The sequence below is a fragment of the Carassius carassius genome, chromosome 18 (assembly GCF_963082965.1).
Source record: "Carassius carassius chromosome 18, fCarCar2.1, whole genome shotgun sequence".
NCBI classification, from domain to species: domain Eukaryota; kingdom Metazoa; phylum Chordata; class Actinopteri; order Cypriniformes; family Cyprinidae; genus Carassius; species Carassius carassius.
In genome coordinates this window covers 20,318,765-20,332,707 of record NC_081772.1, presented here as the reverse complement: position 1 = coordinate 20,332,707, position 13,943 = coordinate 20,318,765, and the positions used below count along the sequence as shown (strand labels likewise).

At 37.2% G+C, this 13,943-nt stretch overlaps 2 protein-coding genes across 2 annotated transcripts; one reads left to right on the top strand and one right to left on the bottom strand.

Moving 5' to 3' along the window:
• Positions 1-3,308: 3,308 nt before the first annotated feature.
• LOC132092638 (inosine triphosphate pyrophosphatase-like) lies at positions 3,309-5,956 on the bottom strand. The gene is made up of 8 exons (XM_059498957.1): positions 5,828-5,956; positions 5,311-5,368; positions 5,152-5,216; positions 5,000-5,073; positions 4,848-4,879; positions 4,551-4,663; positions 3,957-4,033; positions 3,309-3,599 (listed from the first exon to the last, which is right to left on the bottom strand). Exons 1-8 carry the CDS (start codon positions 5,888-5,890, stop codon positions 3,470-3,472), a joined length of 612 nt encoding a protein of 203 aa, XP_059354940.1. The 5' UTR covers positions 5,891-5,956; the 3' UTR covers positions 3,309-3,469.
• A 115-nt stretch (positions 5,957-6,071) lies between these two features.
• Positions 6,072-12,060, top strand: mettl13 (methyltransferase 13, eEF1A lysine and N-terminal methyltransferase). The gene is made up of 8 exons (XM_059498956.1): positions 6,072-6,411; positions 6,870-7,611; positions 7,747-7,946; positions 8,037-8,226; positions 8,308-8,484; positions 11,086-11,298; positions 11,494-11,625; positions 11,724-12,060. The coding sequence occupies exons 1-8, from the start codon at positions 6,259-6,261 to the stop codon at positions 12,014-12,016; spliced, it is 2,100 nt and encodes a 699-aa protein (XP_059354939.1). The 5' UTR covers positions 6,072-6,258; the 3' UTR covers positions 12,017-12,060.
• Positions 12,061-13,943: the final 1,883 nt, after the last annotated feature.

Genomic DNA, 13,943 nt, shown 5'->3' with positions numbered 1-13,943 from the left:
AGTTTTAAGTAGTTTGACACCTATGGACCAGTGAGGTGGGGATAAATCTACTGATAGGAGGAAATCTATGAGGAAGTCATCTCCACAGGGTTGGCCCCCGAGGCCTGTTGCACTTCGGTTCTTCCCTTGGCTCCCCACTGGTCTGTGTGTGTCCTAATCTGTCCCTGTAGTTGGTGTGCGAACTTTACTGTACCCTCTCCATCCTCTAATGTAACATCATTCACATCAAAACATCATAACCCAAAGAGAATAGGAGTGACTGGACTGTGCTGTAATATAGCTTTGAAGGCTGTGAGTGTACTTAACGTTCTCTCAATGAAAGGAAGTGACAGCTTCCTGTACTTCCAGCATAACAGTGTCATTCAAATGCATAGGTGCTAATTCAGTCAGTCTTAAAAAGCCAAATGACAAGGAAGAGTACAAAGATAAATATCCAGACTTATAAACGATTATAAACGACAGAATTGAATGGTGCGAGGCTGAAGGTTGAGCGGTAAAACTGGCGACAGATGAGTCCCACATGCACTTGAGCAGACTATGCTGTTCATACACATCAAGGTTAATATTGTTAACTAATAGGTAACATTGCATTTCAATCGAAAATATGCAGAAAATGTACTCACCCTCCAATCTAAGATAGAGATGAGATTGTTTCTTCTCTGAAACATATTGGGAAAAGTTTTACTCACCAATGGATAATATTTATGTCTGATGACAGCTCCACTTTATAACTGACTGTTTTCCCAGGCAACCTATTTCCTACACAGTTGTACTAGTTTTATGTCTTTCTTTTCTTCACATAATAAATTAAATTCACATGGAGGCCCTGATCATTCATTCTGGGTTCATGTATTATTCATGTGTATTATTAATCCGAAAAAATTATGTTTTTTGGGGGAGACACACCACATGATTTACAATCCTGAAACGTTCTATGTCATAAAAAGGTCAAATAATTTGATCATTGACTTACTGAACAGACGATGAAGGTCTGCAGGAATCCCATGTGGTACGATTTTATTTCTGCATCTTGGTTGTTTGAGTTGGTTACACCTCATGGCTTTGATTTGATAGACAGAGGCATTTTAAATATTAATTAAGAGTGAAGCAGTTTTGTTAAAACATTTTAGGCCTAATAAAAAATTAAGATATTTTAATAAATAATTTTTTAATAATTTAATTCATTTACTGAAGCTTCCTTCTGCATTATGATATCATACAAAATTAATAAATCTGGCATTTTCTATTTAATTGACCTTTCTCAATGTCTAGGGTAATGGGATGTGATAGGGCCACACAGAACTTTAAATCTTTGTCTAAGATGGTTTTCATGACATGAAGCCCTGAGGGTGAGCAGGTTAGAAAGTGCTCTGCTTTCTCTCTCTACATTCTCAAACTGACCTTGACTGCAGAACAGACCTCAATCAAAAATCCGGATACATTAGTCATTGCTGTGCTGCTGAATGTGATGAAGCAGGAAGCATCAATCTTGCCGTCTGTCATGAAGACTTTAAACATCAAGACACAGGTCGCACCTGCCATGTGTCCTGAAGTTAAGAGTTCACCAGAGGTCAAGTTTACTTCCGAATGGTATCCACACAGGATGCTGCTTTCTAATACTCAGTATTACATATGTTTTTAAGACTAAGTGTGACAGGATGAGTTTCAGTGCTCTTAACACAAGAAGGACGAGCTCACCCAAAAATAAACATTTACTCACCCTCAGTCCATTCAAGATTTAGATGAGTTTGTTTCTTCATCAGACCAGATTTGGAGAAATGTAGCATTTCATCACTTGCTCACCAATGGATCCTCTGCAGTGAATGGGTGCCGTCAGAATGAAAGTCCAAACAAATGATAAGAATACCAGAATAATTTACAAGTAGCCTAATCCACACCACACCACTCCAATCCATCAGTTAACACCTTTTGAAGCAAAAAACAGCACGTCTGTAAGAAAAACATCCATTATTAAAACTTTTTTCATTTAATTTAAACAGTTAAAATACGACTCCTCTATAATATTGCTTCCTCCAGTGAAATCCCTCTGAATCAGGAGAGAATTATGTACAGATCAAGTGTTTACAAGTGAAAACAGTCCAGTTTTTATTATTATTGTCCTTTATTATCATCCTTTTGCATTAATGACAGCAGAACTCAAACTGCATGAACTTTGATGTTTGTAAATAAATAAATAAATAAATAATTGACTTTTTTTAGATATGCTTATTTGATTAGTGACATGGGGAAAAAATAAATAATCTTTATTTCCTAACACTTTCATTGTAAAAAAAAATTACAAATAAAAATACATAAAAAAAAGACAGGAATTGTGCGTTCAATCATTCCTCCAGATCCGTAGGTGCTACGCCACAAAAATGTCCCGCTATTCTTATACAAACATTTATGGTGCTGTACATGCATAACAGTGAGTCTGAGTTATGGCTGTCAGTAAAAAGCATATCACATGCACATATTATCACGCATATGCTACGGTTAAAAAGTTTGTGGTTGGTAAGTTCTTCACTGCATTTAAAAATAGAAATATTGAAACTGAATATTACAACTGAATAAAAATTTTTTTTTAAATTGAAACAGTATTTCAATTGAATTAAGGTTTTCTTATATAATTTAATATAATTTATTCCTGTGATGCAAAGCTGAATTTTCAGCAGCCATTGCTTTTAGTGATTTAAATAGACTTCGCAAACAAGTATGAACGATAGCAAGGATATTATATTTATCTTTTTTATTTTCAAATAAAGTATGTTTTTGAACCTACGTTAAGAGTAGTGGGATGATGTTTTCTGAATCAAATGCATCCATATGCACGTGTTACCAATAAAGGCTTCTTTGTCATGAGGGATAGAAGAGAAAGTGATCGAGCGAGTGAGTGAATGAATGAGAGAGAATGCAAGAAACAGCAGTGCAAACACTGCCTGCAGGCCATTAATAATGAGGAACACAAACAGTAGATGATATAACTGTAATACAGAGTTCATATCCTCCCCTGCGCAGAGGGCAGATGAACAAACAAGCGGTGTCACAGGATCATCCTGAAGATTTATTACTCTGAATTCTTCATATCTCTATCCTGAGACCTGCTTTGTCCCCTCTCTCTCTCTCTCTTTCTCTCTCACTCACACACTCACACACACACACACACACACACACACACTACTAAGCAATCCAAATGGGAACATACCATAAACTGTTTCTATACTAAGCCAATTATTCACTACGGCTAATGATAACTTCATAAATGTATTACTAATTAAAATTAATTCTGAAAATAAAAGATGCTGATATACTGTGATTTTTATAAACAAAGCATTTCTTTAAAAGACAATAAGGATGGAGTACATTTGAAACCATTTATGAGCAGCACATTAGTGTTTGATTTGAGCCAGAGCCTGATGAGGCAAACTGAGCTCTGATTGGCTGAATCTGTTTAGAAAAGCAACAGTACTCAGTCTTGGTGTTGTGTGCTCTTGGTCTCTGGTGTGTCGTTGAGCCTGGAGAAGTGTTCAGACAAGGCTGCCAGGGCACGGTACCGATGGGAGATGCTGTTCTTCACTTCTTTAGGGAGCTCAGCATAACTGCCAACAGAAATATGGCACAGAGCAATGAGAAAAACAAAATCACTATCAAATGAAAAGTGCCAAGTTTATATGGCATACAGTTTAACCTATTGTTGCCAGAAATGTACTCAATGCTTTCATTCCCACGTCAATGTTTCATTCTCTGAGGAGTACAAATGTTTTTTTATAAAGCGTCTTACAACATGCATTCTTATACTGTGAACATGTGGACTATAGGGAAAAGACTTTCATAAATATTTTTTAGATTTGGTTAAATGAAAACACAAGTCTTTTCAGAGGGTCTACTTTGACCAATAATGTCACCTACTGGTAAACATGAGAAACACACCTGCAAAGTTAAGAAATCACACTCACGTTTTTTCATAGCCATCAGGCTGAAAACAAGGATCCCAACCAAAATCCCTTGGGCCCCTGGGATCAACAATACGGCCCTGAAAATTAATAATTAGAATTGTTGGAGGTAGGAATCAAAACCTGCATGCTTTAGTGTTCAACACGACACATTTATATATACAACCAGTCAAAGGTTTGTGGTCAGGAAGTTTTTTTTGAAAGAAGCGAATGCTTGTAATCAGCCAAAAAAAGTGACAAAGGCATTTATAATGTTGCAATAGATTTGATTTTAAATAAATGCTAAACTTTCAATTTATCAAGAAAAAAAAAGGAAAAAAAAAGAATAGCTTACCACAAAAATATTAAGCAGCACAACTATGGTAACAATTGATAACAACAATGTGACTAATAATAATAAATGTTTTTTTGAACCGCAAATGATATCTGAATCTGTATTAATGCTGAAAAATTTAAAATAGAAAACCATAAATAGAAGTTATTTAAAATTGTAATAATATTTCACTATAATACTGGTTTGAGTTTATTTCCGATGCTCAGTGTAAGAACCACTACATCATGTCTCTGAGGGATGGGAGAGTTAATAAACATGCTCACCTCGGTTATTCCTCTGAACAGCTGAACTGGCTTGTCTTTTCCAGCACAGAAAGCAAATGTACACAGAGCCCAGGCAGATTTATCTTCAAAACCTGCTAGCAATTTATACAGTCCTACAAACAAAAAGAAAGCAGCTCATTTTGCCTCTGCATTCAATATGGCTAATTAAGAAATAAAGCAGAAATAAAAATAACAACAATTTGAAAAGAATAAAAACTAAAACTGAAGGACTGAAAATTAAACTAAAATAACAGTATTCAGTAGTAACCTAAATCTATATGATCTAAAGTGTCTTACCTTCTGGCTTCAGTTTATCCAAGAACCATTTTCTGTGGAAGGAAAAAAAACAATTATAATGAATATAATATTTATTGAATGCACTGTGCATTATACTTACACCATATCACTGTTTTATATTTACAGAATTTAAAGGAGCTAGAGAGACTCACATGTAAGGTCCTGGTAGTCCTCCTAGTGCCCTGAAGCACAGACAGGTGTCCTCCACCAGCACTGGCCCATCCACCTTCACACAAAACACACAACATCATGTCTGAGACTTCAGCCAAGGAAACAGAGCAAAAAGGGTGTGCAGTTTACAAACCTGCATTGCTGCTTCTTGACATTTCTGTATAGAAATATCATCTGGTTCCCCTTGATATTCAGGCACTGGAAGAGAAGCCACAATCACATCACAAATACAGCAACAGCATGCTTGATATTGTGAGTCAACAAAGCAGAAGAATACTAGCCAAATACTTACAATCAATCTTCTTGGAAATCAGTTTGTAGGGAAATTTGTCACCAAGGATCTGAACCACCTGTGTCAACAGGAAAGTATTAGATTGATAGGCAGGTTCAACGGGTATAGATCATTTGAATTATCAAGAAATATATAATAGTAATCCATGTTCACATGTGTTCAAAGGGATGACACTTTCAGCCACTGCAAGAGAAGCTGGTCTTTCTGAATCTGTGATTTCTCCAATATTGCAGGTTTACAGTGACACTAATTCACTGAGTGCCCTAAATCAGTTGATCATCCATGTAAGAAAAATGCATGAGAACCACTAAGCGGTTATTTAGGAGTGAGAACTGGACTTGGCATTTCACTGTTTATTAAAGCTTCCCAAAACAGATCTCACAGTGTTTCGCAGCATGTGAGCAGAGACTATTCATTCACTGCAAGTCAAGACTCTTATTCACATTTTGTTCTACATTGTATTAAAATTGGATAATTTGTAACCGACTCAATATTTTTAAACACGCCACACTCTCACCTCTTCCAATTTTTTCGCGTTCCCGGTAACGAACACCACAGCTCTACCGGTAGGTACTGCCATACTTCAGCCGGTTTCCGACAGACGTGACGGAACTGTAAAACTTTCGGCTCTGTCACACCATAAACCAATCGTATTCTGAAATGTCCACCAATCAGTGAACATTTACGCCTCACTCTAGACACGCCCCCTCATTCACTGACCAATCGCTGGATGTTCAATGGCGTCCTTCTGTAAAATCACCTCGGGTGGAAAACACGCAAAACGTGGGAGATTGTCCTCACATGTCAACGACTGCAGAATATAAATAATTTCAGAAGTGTTTGCCTATTAAAGTACTTAGTGAATTAGCTTTATCGGCCTGAGAGAAAGATTATAATTCATCTGATAAATCTGAATTGAGCAGGAGTTGGAGGATCAGATCGATAAACATGAGTTTACTGCCTCGCACCGCCGAGGAGTTCAGCTCCGCGGATTACTGGGAGCGCTTTTTCCGTAAAAGAGGAGAGAAGGCTTTCGAGTGGTACGGAGACTACAATTCCCTCTGCGGTGTGCTGCATAAATACATTAAACCTCGTGATAAGGTAACTAAAACATCGTGAGCACCAGATCAGCCTAATAGAAGGATCCTGTGACCATGAAGACTGGAGTTATGATGCTGAAGATTCAGCTTTGCCATCGCAGGAATACATTACATTTGAAAATATATTAAATTAGAATCGTGTTGTTTCAAATTGTAATGAGGTTTCAGAGTTTCGGCTTTTTTTGTTGTATTTTTTTATTATCAAATACCAACCCGAAACGAAATATATATTTTTTTTATTTTAGAAGAATTGTACAGGTTGATCTGTTCTTATCCCTCTTACAAATGATGTAAAAGTTTTTAAATATATTATTTAAGTGGTTCAAACCAATTTTCAAGCCATTATTGTGAACTGGAGCAACTGATTCATTGAAAATTTGATTCTACTCAATGATTCATATATATTAAACATAATGTAGAAATTAGAGTTAGGATTGTAACTCTTGTTCTCTGCCGCAGGTGTTGGTGGTGGGCTGTGGTAACTCTGAGCTGAGTGAGCAGCTCTATGATGTTGGCTACCGTCAGTTAACCAACATTGACATCAGCGAGACGGTGGTGTCTCACATGAACCAGAGGAACGCAGAGCACCGTCCTGACCTGACCTTCCAGCAGCTGGATGCCACCCAGACGGGCTTCGAGAGCGGGAGCTTTCAGGCAGCTCTGGATAAGGGCACGCTTGATGCCATGGCTTCAGAAGAGGACGGGGCACTTGCAGGCAGGATGCTGGCAGAAGTTGGCAGAGTTTTGGCTGTGGGGGGCCGGTATGTCTGCATAACTTTAGCGCAGGAGAATATCATAAAGCTGGCTGTGGAACATTTCTCCCAGGATTGGGCTGTGCGAATTCATTGTCTTAGTGGACAGCAGAACGAAGAGTCTGATTCCTCCTTCGCCCTCCCCGTATTCGTTCTGGTCTGCACCAAATTCCGCCAAGCGCCCCCGTTTGCAGTGCTGGAGTTGTGTCCGGGGGAGGATGGCGCTCCTGTTAGACTTGCGTCAGTACCAGAGCTGTTGTCCGCTGTGAAGGAGAGACAGGCCTACAATCTAATGCTGCATAAGCTTAGAGGAAGAACAGACGCTGACAGCACACCATCCCTCACACTGTGCCATGCAGCCACCGGCCGGCCGCGATACACTCTGACAGTTCAGGACAGCCTGCCTTCTGCCAAGCTGCCACGGAGTAATCACTTCGCCATCTTTATCGGTGAGCATTTAGTTCTTTTGCATTTTCAATGTGATGATCACTGTAATCATAGGCCAAGTATAGTTACCTATATACATAGTGCAGCAGTCAAATTTCGGTTAACTTTTTTTCTAATGAATACATTTTTATTTTTAGTTCCTCAGGGCCGTGAGTCTGATTGGTTATATGGCTCTGCTGAAGGTCGGTCTCAATTGGCATCCAGTGCAAAATTCAGACGCCTGGTCATTGTGGCTATGCATCGAGATCAGGAGTATGAGGACATGCAGGCCGTCCAATCAGAGCTCTCTCCAATGGTGATGGAACTCGCTCCTCCTGGAATGCCAGCCAATCAGCAGGTGCACAGGAATCAAATGCATCTGTATTACACTTTATCTTGTCCCTTATTCCTCACTCATGCACTCTCTTTCACATTTCCTCTGGTATAGGTGCCGTTCCTGTCTGTGGGAGGAGATCTGGGGTGGAGGGAAGTCATCGGACGAGGGGTTAGCGCTTTGACCGGAGAGTATTCTGTGGAGGATGTGAGAGGAGAGGACGGTCACCTCTATCGCAGGCTCATCTTCATGAACAATTCCCAGCTGGTACAGTCAGAGAGCAGACTGCGGTCTGCCGCCACAGGTGTGGAACCGCTGTGTTTCAATTCTGGAAGGTTTATAGAACAACTGGAGATTTATTTCAGTGTTTGGTCTCTTTTGCTAGCATCTTCTGCTCCTAAAAAGAAGAACAAGAAAAAATCCAAACCATCTGTTTCTGAAGCCCCTGCGTTAACGGGGGTTAAAGATCGCATCGTGGACAGAGGTTTTCTCTGCTGTACGCACCATGAAGTCATGGTGGCGGGTTTAGCAATGTTAGGAATGGATGCAATCAATAATAAAGGTAAGTGAGCTGCTAACATTAAAAAGCTTAGTGAAAGTGCTTTGTGAAGTTTTCCATTCAAAAGGAGTGGTCTCATTTATCTTTTATAGCCATATCCCGGCTAAATACACATGCAACAATATAAGCCTTGAAGTATACATTACCGTTCAAAAGTTTGAGGTCGATATGATTTTTTGAAAGAAGGCTGTTTTATGTTTCCTAAGGCTGTAAAAATAAATAACATCCGCATAAAAGTTTGTAGTCTGTGTGTTATGTTGCAAAGTATGATAGCTTTGTGTATGGAACAGAATATAAATTTTGCCCTTCCCTAAATCTTGTGTCTAGACTGTAGAGCTGCACGATTAATCACCAATGCAATCTTATTCCTAAATAACAAAGATTGTCTGTGAAACACTGTGAAACACTTGACAAGTACGATCACAGCAGACCAATGAAATCTGCGTTCACGCTGCCAGTGACCCCGAGAGAGCAGTTGCCATGTTTACATATGAACAGTGTTGGGGAGTAACTAGTTACATGTAACTTAATTATGTAATTTAATTACAAAATAAATGTAACTGTAATCAGTTACAGTTACTAAGAAAAAATGAGTAATTAAATTACAGTTACTTCTGAAAATTTTAAAGATTACAGCGGGGGTTACATTTGAATATTTACACACATCCACATACAGATGTAATTGATTTCTTTCCCAAATTGAACTGACTATTCTGAGACATACGGCCCTATAATTTCCGCGATGCAGAAACATAGTCTGGTTTGTAGAATCCAGTCATAAAAACGGGATTGCTATTGCCTAACACGGACGGAATATGCCACATTTTGGACAAATATATCAAAAGTACACTTGAATCAAAGCATATGCAAAGTTTTAATATTTGCTATAAATTCAGAGACAAAGGTTACTGTTGTTAAACCATGCCACAAATTTACATATTTATTTATTTAAAAATAAATACAAATGGTAATCCATTTGCAATAATAATAATTAAAAAAACATGGTTACTGTACTTTTACGTAATTAAAGCAGTTAATTTTTGTGAGGGAAAAACATGACTCATGTTCATATTAGGATTTTGTATTGTAGTGATGCACTCAATTTGACATGTAGGCAATTTAGAAAGTATAGTTTTGTTAAATCTTGAGTGTTAAAGTCATGAGGTAGATGGATAACAGGGCAAAATAAAGAGACTGAAAAGAAAAAAGAAATGAAGTGAAGGTGAAGTTCAGGAGAGAACTTTTAATTATTTTGCATGTCCCCAAACTAAAGATTTAAATCTTTTTTTATATCAGGTCCATACAAAAAATAGTGTTGTCCATGAATTTGTTTGTATGAGTTTGAGATTTCCCGGTCTGAAATTTTATCCCAGTCCGCCCCATGTGGAAATTAATGAAGCAGACATGTGTTCAAATTTGATCATCTTAATTCAAGTGATGAAGGATTGTAAAAGTCTGACAGTATTGAGCACTGCTGTAAGGTTAAACCTGAATGGTGTAAATGTTTGAAGATGATTAACAGTTGCAAATAAACATTTATTGGAGATTTTGAAAAGTAATCAAAAAGTAATCAAAAGTAATTAGTTACATTACTTTAATAAAGTAATTGAAAAAGTTACACTACTATTACATTTTAAATAGGGTAACTTGTAATCTGTAACCTATTACATTTCCAAAGTAACCTTCCCAACACTGCATATGAAACAGCTTCACAAATAGTTAAACCACACAGTATTGCTATTTCTGTGTTACCAAAAGCCTAATTATCACAGAATATAAAAGGATAAAAACACTGATATGTGCGTTAGTGATCAAAATAAAATAAATAAATAAATCACCTTTTAAAAAATAACTTCAAAAAAAGATTGTATCAATATTTCGTTACGCCAGTAGGTGGCGACAAATGACTGATCATTGATCATTCATTCAAGAGATTTGTTCAAAAAAGCTGATTCATTCAAGTTGGGTCTTTAGGAGTAAGTCATTGACTCGTGCATTCAAACAGAACTTTTCACAAATAATTCTAGATAATTGTAAAATAGACTGCAGCATTTAACGTTTTGTCAGAATCTCTAATAAATTACGGTATTTTGTTCTAGTTGTCTGATTTTCCAGAATCGTGCAGCTTCACTAGCACATATCCAGTGCAGTAGATTGATACAATTAGATTAGATTAGATTGAACTTCATTGTCATTATGCAGAGTACAAGTACAGAGCTAATGAAATGCAGTTAGCATCTAACCAGAAGTTTAAGAATATAGTGTTTTATATACATAAAAGTGCAGAGTAAGTGAAGCTATGATATACAGAATGTCCAGTGGAGTTGCTAAATACAGTACTGAGCAGAGTATATACAGAATATAAATAGGAATGCAAAGTAGGGATTGTATGTACATTATGAACAGAGCAATGTTGGATTATATACACATTATGAACAGCAGCAACGTGAGAACAGTGGTAATAAATACAGTTGGATGAGTGTGCAAAACTATTGTTAAACAATGTATTCTATGCAAAATAACAGTAGTGCATGAATCATACTTTTTACCACTGTTACGGTGTTCACATTAGTTTTGATTAGTCTGGCACATGTTCTCCAACAGATCACCCAGTGTCCGTGTTACTGGTGGGACTAGGTGGTGGTGGCTTACCCCAGTTTGTGCATGACTTTGTGCCGTGTGCACGGGTTGAGGTGGTTGAACTGGACCCAGCTGTGCTGGAAGTGGCTCAGTCCTGGTTCGGATTTCACACGGACGAGAGGCTGAAAGTTATACTTGGAGACGGACTGGAGCACATCAAAACTCTGGAGAGTAAGGGTGAGAAAACATCTAGATTTATTCATTCTAATACTTTTTGACTTCAAGGCCTTGTAGTTGAAGGCCCCATGCCTTTTCCATTAAAAATATGTTTTATTTTCAATTTGACAGTTTTAGAGCTTGGTATATTCTTTCTCTACTATATTATCTACTGTGTTACTATATGTACTATGTTATTTTTCTGCACTCATATAGGAGGACATTCTTTTGATGTCATAATGTTTGACGTTGACAGCAAAGACACAACCCTGGGCATGAGCTGCCCTCCGTCTGCCTTTGTAGAAACATCACTTCTGAAGAACGTTTACAGCTTATTAACCCCTCGAGGTAAGCACTTAGTGTTGTATGATCAGTTTTGATACTTTGAAAGTTCTGATGTTGAGATATTTTGTATATTACCATGATCACTTTCCTTTCCCCCACAGGACTGTTCATGTTGAACCTAGTGTGTCGTGATTCGGCTCTCAGGAAGTCAGTTCTCGAGCGTGTTCAAGCCGTGTTCCCGTATGTGTTCTCTCGTGGAATTGAGGGTGAAGTCAATGAGGTGCTGCTGTGTTGCAGAGGTGCAGGAGAGGGACACAAACCTCACAGCATTTCACAAACGTTACAGCAGACAGCAAAAGACCTGCAGAAGACACTACGTGCCAACACCCAGAATGCACCATGTGTGCCTCAAATAGACATTACTGCAATGTTGAATGACCTGAAAGTGATCTAAAGATTGAGAAAAGATGGAGCGAAAACTAAAAATAAAAGAAATGGCTGTTTTTTTTTTAAGGTTAAGAAATTAAGCTGTAATCCTATGTTGCCATACCTTTGACTTTATGGCATACAGCCTGGTTCATATCGCAGTTTATCCTGGAAAAAGCAAAACAAAACATCTGCTTAGGAAGTAAGGAATCATCTGACTGATATTGAAATCAACCATCACAGTTTGTTTAGACATTGTGTAGCATTTAGGGAAAATTCCTTCTGAAATAAATGAAAACCCTTCTTTTCCAGCCCTTTGAAAGAACAAAGCAAAATAATGTCAAATGTTTAAACATATATTGTGTGTATATATGACAACTATAACAACCTTTATCATTGATGATCTATATCTAAATGGAAAGACCATCATAAATAGACATTTAAAGACTCAAATTATTATCTTATCTTATTAAATTATTAAGACTTCCTGCTAGGGTCAGTACACTAAAAGGAAGCATACTTGAAGATGAGTCTGTTTTCACTCAGAAATTGCTGATTAATTTTACAAATAATTACAAAAAAAATTCAATTTTGAGTTAGAAAGACTGAAATACTGTTTTCTTGTAAAATAATATTTTTGGCAAAAACTTAAATTTTTTAATTTTATTGTCAACTTAAAAAGATCATTTTTATAGTGTACATGTTATCTTGCTGGATTGGTTTCAAGTTTAAACAAACATAAAAATGGAAAAGAAAACACTGTTGTCTCTTTCATCTCATTCTTTCAAAGTAATGGTCCTTTCTGTTGAGAAGTGTGTTATAGTCATATATCAGTTATATTCAGTTAATGTAAGGTTTTAGGAGTTCTTTACTCACTGACAGAAATATAAATGAACTGTACTCTTGTATAGTGAAATGCACTGTAGAATTCATACAGAAGCAACCTATCTGGCAACCCTGTGTGCAGTGTTATTTTTACCTGATGAGTCTATTGTACTGAAATGAGGGTGGATGTCCCCTAAAGTGTCATGAACTGAGGGGTGGCGGGCCATAAAAACAAACTAAATGATAAACATATAGCAGCTAGCTACTACCTAGATGTACATAACTATCTTAGTTTGATATTAAAGTATGGAAACAATTCTAAATATAGAATTTAGCTTTGTTAATACCGGTTTTTGTTTGTGTGTGTGTGTGCTTCGTATCCTGTGTGTTTGGTGTTAAAATATCACAGTTTTTTTTTACTTAATTTAAAGGTCCTTTGGAAAGCTAATTTAATTTATATTGATGTGATTTCATAATTTTTTTTACTTTCTTTGAATTGAACTGAGTCGTAAGAGTAACCAGTCCGATTTGAGGTTTGTGTTTGTACATATGAATATAAACTGGTCCACCTGCTGCTGTGGTTGAAACGCGCCGCGCGCCACTTCTTACCTTATCAGTTAACTTCAGATATTTAATGTTTTTGTACCTCATACATTTGTGTGCAATAAATAATAATAATAATAATAAACATTTTTAATAGAACCAAATCTCTACCTCCAGATGCGAGCGCCGTGTGCGCGTGCACGCGCAAGCGCACTCAACGAGCGGACGGTTGTCTGTCAGGTTTCGACCACAAGTTGAGTTCAGGACTTAACGAGTGGTTATAACATTCTTGACTTCCACTGGAGATAGTTCATGTGGTTTCTTTGTATGTCGCATTTTTAAGTTAATTGCGCGCCTGTCGGGACCAAACGTTCGGAAGAACTCAATTCAGGTGATTTAACTGCCTGTGGTTTACACACGTTGTTAGTATGTTCTTTATGTATACTTAGTAATAAAAAAAAACAAACAAAAAAACGTATTTTGAAGTTACACAGTATAATTTTTTAATCAAAATAGTATGTCTGGGGAAGAAAAAAAAGTTGGCATGATGTCTCTCAATTTCAGTTTTTTTAATATAGCAAAGAATT